General features: G+C 45.0%; 1 protein-coding gene across 1 annotated transcript in view; it reads left to right on the top strand.

The window, feature by feature from the left end:
- Positions 1–3397: 3397 nt before the first annotated feature.
- KLHDC1 (kelch domain containing 1) overlaps positions 3398–6966 on the top strand; it is a 28056-nt gene continuing 24487 nt past the window's right edge. The window contains exon 1 of the mRNA XM_054400112.1: positions 3398–3499. Coding sequence (XP_054256087.1) covers positions 3398–3499 — 102 coding nt within the window. The remainder of the gene's footprint in view (positions 3500–6966) is intronic.

The raw sequence follows: 6966 nt of genomic DNA, 5'->3' as shown, positions 1-6966 counted from the left end.
CCCAGTATAGAGCACAATAAATATATTGTGCCTCAGAGGTTTCCGGTCTTGTGGGGCAGCTTCTCTCCAGGTGAGAAATGATTGATATTTCACTCAAATGCTCAGAGCCCTGTCTCTCAGAGGACAGCTTCATTCCACAGAACACTCACAAAGCAGCTCTGAAAGAAAATTCCTTGATCAGAAGACTGCAGGGATGGAAAGACAGATAAAAAATGTCAGCCTGTTTTTTACAGGCCATTCTCCACTGCATAATTTGCAATCACTCCTCCTCCTCTGGGAGCAGGCTCATGGGTAGAGCTGCATCTTCTCTCTTTAGAGGAAGAGCTACCATCTGACAGATCTCAGGATATATGATCCATTTTTCAGTGCAGGCATGCAGCTAGGTGCAAAGTATGAACCCAATCCTTATGCAAGTTCTTCTGTTTGGTAAGACTCCTGCTTATTCTTCTCTCAGGAATATCTGATGTTGACATTCAGCTCATGTCTTACTTGAAGAAGGAAGATACAGCTGGAGAAGAAATGTACCCCTCATCTAAAAAGAAACTAATTTTCTTTTCAGCTATGACCAAACTGGGAGTGTAAAGCATACTCCTACAGTATCCTGATGTATCTGGGGTTCTGTTAGGTTGCCTGGAGCCTCCCACCAGAGATATAAAAGTATTCCAGCATGAGCTGTAGACTTCTGTTCCACTGAGCCATCTGTCTTCAGCTCTAGAAGCTATGCCCCTCACTCCAAGAAAGACATTGGGGTGCTGGAGTGGCTCCAGAGAAGGGCAATGAAGCTGCTGAAGGGTCTGGAGAACAGGTCTGGTAAGGAGCAGCTGAGGGAACTGCAGTTGCTTAGCCTGGAGAAAAGGAGGCTAAGGGCAGACCTTCTGGCTCTCTACAACTTCCTGAAAGGAGGTCAGAGGCAGGTGGGGGTCAATCTCCTCTCCCAAGTAACAAGCAATAGGACAAGAGGAAATTCACACATTCAGATTGCACTGGATTGGAAGGGACCTTCAAAGGACCTTCTGGTCAAACCGTCCTGCAGTCAGCAGCTGTGGACACCTTCAAGCAGATCAGGCTGTCCAGGGCACATTGAGTTTTATCTTGAATGTCTCCAAGACGGGGCCTCAACCACATCCCTGGGCAGCCTGTTCCAGTATTTCACCACTCTTCTTGTAAAGAACTTTGTCCTAATGTCCAACCTAAATCTACCTTGCTCCAGTTCCAAATAATTGCCCCTCCTCCTATCAGTACAAACAGTCTAAACAGTCCTTCCCCAGCTTTCCTGTAGGTCCCCTTCAGACATTGAAATGTAGCTACAAGGTCTCCCTGACACCTTCTCTTCTCCAGGCTGAACAGCCCCAATTCTTTCAGCCCTTCTTCACAGGAGACATGCTCCAGCCCTCTGATCATTTTGATGGCCCTCCTCTGGACCTGCTCCAGCAGGTCTATGTCTCTCTTGTGTTAGAGGCCCCAGAGCTGGACTCAAACACTGGAACAGGCTGCCCAGGGAGGTGGTTAAGTCCCTGTCTCTGGAGGTGTTTAAAAGAGGCAGATGTTGTGCTGATGGCCATGGTTTAGCACCAGCCTTGGTAGAGTTAGAGAATGGTTGGACATGATTATGTTAAAGGTCTTTTCCAACCAAAATGATTCTATGATTCTATGATTCTATGCCCAGTTCTTCATCTCCACTGCCTGCCCTGACTTTGTTGGACATCACAGTGCTGCAGCCTCAGCACACGTGCCTTGAGACCAGAGATGGCCTAATGGTTTGTACTCAGGCAGCAGACTGACCTCATGCCAAAGGTGAATCAATGAAATTATTTTGTTACACTGAGCACAATCTCTCATTTTCGTGTCTGCTTCAGTGGGAAAAAGATGAGCTACTGACTTTGCACCTTTCCTAAGCTTGTTTCTGAGACATCACTGTAGCTCTACCTGACCTATAGATCTATAGGTCAAGTTTGCCTGTTACCCATGTTTTTCTTCCCTCTTCCAAATGCTTATTCTTGTGATTTAACCATCACCCAATGAACCGCCATTACATTTCTTAGTTTTAGTTGAATCATAGAATAATTTAGTCTAGAAAAGACCTTTCAGATCATTGAATCCAGCTGTTAATATTAGCAGTTATTGTTAGAAATAGTTGACACCTTCCCTCTTAGATCACAGAGCAAATATATGTCCCACTTTCACAAGAAAATCCTTACAATTGCTTTTTTGTATCCTTTTACAAGATGCTAAACTGCTCCTTTCTCACAAGGTCTACTCCATTGCTCTTTCTGAAGAACTGTGTCTGTTTTATTTTGAATTCCATTCATTCCAACCCAATCCACAGTTCATCTGGAACTCACTGTTGTTGATCTAACAGTGTAAGAGTTGGAAGGGCAGTGGAAGAGGCTATTTGCTTTTCACAGTATCCTGTTTAAGGGCAGGCAAACACAGAGGGGGAAAAAATATAGTCTTTATATATAATGGTGGGAATAACAGGGATGGAAATCACTCACGTAATAAAGCGTAGTTTGGGACATGATGGGAGATGACCCACTGAAATCCCAGCATCAGCTTTATTCTCTTAGGTACTTCTAGCTCAGCACTAGCCCCAATACAGGTCCTCTGAAGTACTCTACAACACTGCTGTATGGAGTTTCTTGCTGCTTCTGCTTCCAGGCTGTGGAGTAGAGGGCAGTATCTACTGGATGTTTCTCTCAGGGATGAACAGTTTGAACTCTTGTATCACTCTCTTAATCGCTACCAGCTACTATTTCATAATTATTCCTGGCAGGAACTAAACTGTCACACCTTCAGAGAGACAGCAAGTTCTGCTATGGGTGTCTTAAACTACCTTCCATATTTTCAGCTATCCTTCCATTCTTGCATGAGATTTGTGTTTAGATATTCTAATCTCAGTGGATTTTCCTCCTCTCTTGCTCTTTATTGACATCTGCATGGTTTAATAGACTTTCAGTCTCACACCGTAACATCCAGCGAGCCTCGCTGGGCAGACACTCTGTGTTCTGGCCCACAGCAGGAGTCTGTACCCACATCAATGGGCTCCTTCCAGGAGCCCTTCAAGGACAAATCTACCAAAGTGCATTCACACGGCCATTTGCGTGATCCCCTCACAGCCGGCGCCCGGCAGCAGCGCCAAGGGAGCCGCACGGCACTGCCGGACAGCCCCCGCCCGCCTCGAACCCCTGACCCACAGAGGGTATAAAGGCCGGGCCGCAGCGGCAACGCCCGTCATGGCCCCTGCGGTGAGGGGAGGGTGACGCCCCATACTTTGGACCCTCCTCGCTTCCCGTCCGCCTGAGGGGAGCGACCGGCAGAGAGTCGCAGCCTCTCCCGGCGGAGGCGGTGGCGGGACGCGAACACTGAGGCGAGCGAGCTGCTTCCTCCTCCTCCTAAGATGGCGGCAGACTCCACGGAGCAATTCTGCGTGGCCGAGGAGCGGAGCGGCCACTGCGCCGTGGTGGACGGGAACTTTCTCTATGTGTGGGGGGGATACGTGGTAAGGCGGGAGGAGGCGGCTGGAGGGCGCTGGGGGCGAGCAGAAGAGGGAAGTCGAGGGGGTGTGTATATTGGGGGGGGAGCGCTGGAAGCCGTCCGGCGGGGGAGCGACTCGGTGCGAGAGGAAAGCAGTCCGAGGAGCCACGGGGCAAGGGAGACCTGGAGCGGGGGAGATTCCTCTGCTGCCCGGCCTTGGCCCGCTCGCCCCCGGCCGCCCTCTCAGCCGGTGCAGCCCCTCGACCGCCGGCAGCGGAGCGCTGTTTACCTCAGCGCGGATGCTGATTGGCTGCTGCTGCAGCGCGCCCCGCAGGGGCGGGAGCTTTAAATGGTGGCGGCACCAGCGCCGGCTCTGCGGGGAATGGTGTGAGGGAAGCAGTTTTCTTCGTAGATTCTCTTATCTGTTTGTCCCCTTCTCTAACCATAGATGTCTCTAGCTGGCGCCCATGGCTGCCTGCTGCTCTGTTTTCAGCTGTTTCCAGCTGAGGGGCTGGTGGAGTCAGTTTGCTTCCACTTCCCTGCAAACGTGTGGTTCTTTGTTGCTATGGAAGTGCCTCTCTTGTCTCATTTCCTCTGTGAGGTGACAACTGTAATTTGTAGCTGTGATTTTCCAGTGTGTAATTCGTGTTTTTCTTCCTGAGTCCCTGCATTTTTTACTTCTTAGTAGTTGTGTGTTACGTATAGTGCATTTTCCTCCCTCAGAAGCAATTCTCTCACTTAAGAAACAAGCTGCTGGCAAACTAAAATCACATCTGCTTTTTTTTCTGTCAAAAAATCAGTACCATTTTTGGCCTAAGTGAATCCTTATGACCATTAGCTGTGAATGAATTTAATCCAAAAGAACTATTCATGATACTCACTTTGGTGGGGGGTTGGACTGGATGGCCTCTAAAGGTCATCTCCAACACAAACCATTTGCGATACACAGCAAGTTCATTTTACCCACAGTGTCTGTGCTTCTCAGTCCTAAAATGTGAAAGTGTCTGTGCTTGGTATTAATCCTGGCCATAACTAAGTCAAACCCACAATTCTATTAATATATTTCATATTCTGTCTGTATTTTGTATGGGCTAAGGAAAAATTTCAAATGTGCAAAGCTTGTACTTAAGTAAAGAGTTCTACCTGGGGGCTTCTGGAACTAAATTTTAAGATTGATTGTAAGTTATAAGTGTGTACAATAGCAGAGGGAAGGACATTTCTAGGGCTCTCAGGTACTAATGACTAGTTGTTTCTTGCTTCTTTGTAAAGCACACTGTAGTTGAGCTTCTGGAAATTAGACTGGCTAAATTTTGGGTGGTTTTGTTTGTTTTTCTCTTACTGTGTTTTTTGGTGGTGGTGGATTTTTTGCTTGTTTAGAACTAAAAACATTGGCTCTAGATAGAGCTGGGCAGCTTGTGGTATTTGAAGAGCTGCTTTGGTCCTGAGCTCAATTCATTTGACTTGGAAAGGGCTGTGCTGCTGGAATACTGAAAATACAAACAGATGTTGTGTACTGAAATGCAAACTCTTATCTGCATAGGAAGCAGGGTATCAGGATTTCACTGTCTGGGTTACCTTGGCATGCCTCTTCTATCACATGCCCAGGCTTGCCCAACACCAAACCATAATGAAATGGAGGAACCTTCAGGAGGTTGTAAGCTGTTGATACAGCTTTTCCCCCCCCCTCCCCCTCTTTGGAAGTCATTGGTAGGTAGTGGTTCTTGTGACTACAAGTCATGCAAGGATTTGAATGCTTGTATATTTGTAGTGTCAAGTAGTTAGCCACCTTTAGAATAAACATATAATTAAATGTGAGTCATCAGTAATATCCGGGAAGATGCAGTGTCTTTTTCTGATGTTAAACTCAATAATACTCTGTGTAAGTATTCACCACCTGAATCACTGCAAATACTCGGTAGTTCTGAGTGCTTTGGTGTTCAGAAGCTGAGGTTGGACAGGCTAATGCAGGATTTTCAGAGCTTTGCTAATAAAGCACCCTGGGCTCATACATGAGGCAGACTGTTAGGTTTAACAGAAACTTTGAAACGTTTTTAGTAGTTTTACATATTTGTGGAGAGTATTATGAAAATCATTGTTACTCTTTAAGGAGCACTTGAAACAGGTAAATTATTTTTGGTTTTACATGTTGATGGTGGACTACTGCCCAGCTAACTTATTTTTGGCATCAGTGTATTTGCTCAGATGGCCCTGCACCAAACACTCAACCTCTGACTGCTGACATATCTAGATTAAATTGAGTAAACTTTTTTCATTTTGAAAGCTACAGAGTGTGTAACAGCACGGCCTGCCTTATGAAAGGTAGCTGGCAGGATAAACTGTACTAAATAGAGTGTGTAATACCTAATTGGCACCTTCCAAAGTGAGAAGGTATTAATGAAGTATAAATGAAAGCCAAGAAATCAACATCAGTAACTAAACTGTTATAAGTTAAATGAAAAAATAATTATTTAAATATTTTTCCTCATACTAATTTAGTTTTGATCTTTTTATTTACTGACTCTGGCTGCTTATCCACACCTCCACACCCCCCACATTCTTCATTTCTTTCTAATGCTAAGATGATAATTAATGGTGTCATTATTACTCAGCCTCAGTGCTGCAGTTGCATTCTTTTGAGCTTCCTTCTTCTGGTTTTTTTCCTCATCGTTGTTTTCCTTACATGGCCTCTGTTTGGGAGTCTTTGTAGTTCTGTTTTCCACTGAGGAATTAATTTTCACCTTCGTGTTATGACATAGGTTAAGCTATTTTGTAGTTGACGTTTTGTTCTTCCAAAATCTTTCCTTCAGTCACTGCAAGCAACTGTTCTTTTTGTGCTTTTAAGTTACACTTTTCTCTATATTTATACATTAGGCCCAGTATTGCCTCCTAATTAGAAGTATCTCCCAAAACAGACAGTAATGAGTTTTGATTTAGGAGCTTCAAATCTGGTCTGGCTTATGCTGTTACACATCTTTCTTGGCAAAACCTTAAGTTGGTCAATCTGTGCCTTTAATGAGTGAGCCTGAGTAATTAAGCTCCTTGTTTTTAAAACTAGTACCTTTTTTAAAACTTTCTGTTGAGTTTCACCTGTCTACACAATGTGGTAAAGGCTCTCTTTCTGGAAAAGATAAAAAGGGGTTGTGGAATGAGGAGAAAACCTTCAGGTGAAGGAGACCCCTCTTTTTCTTAGAGATGCAAAAAGCCCCAAAGAACACCATTAGTATTTTGATGCTCTGTGTTTATAAAATCAGAATCTTTAAGGTTGGAAAAGAGCTTCCAAGATCTAGTATAGCTAGTTAACCCATTACTGCCAAGTCTACCACCAAACCCTCTCCCTCAGCACCACATCTACAGGTCCTTCAAATCCCTCCTGGAATGGGGACTCCACCATTTCCTTGGGCTGCTTGTGCCAGGGCTTGACAACCCTTTACAAGTTGGCTGTTGAAATATCATGTTGAATATAATATATGAAATATAATACTGACTTCAATG

This window comes from Indicator indicator, chromosome 4 (genome assembly GCF_027791375.1).
Source record: "Indicator indicator isolate 239-I01 chromosome 4, UM_Iind_1.1, whole genome shotgun sequence".
NCBI classification, from domain to species: Eukaryota; Metazoa; Chordata; class Aves; order Piciformes; family Indicatoridae; genus Indicator; species Indicator indicator.
The sequence above is the reverse complement of the archived record's forward strand: the minus strand, read 5'-3'. Positions and strand labels throughout refer to the sequence as shown.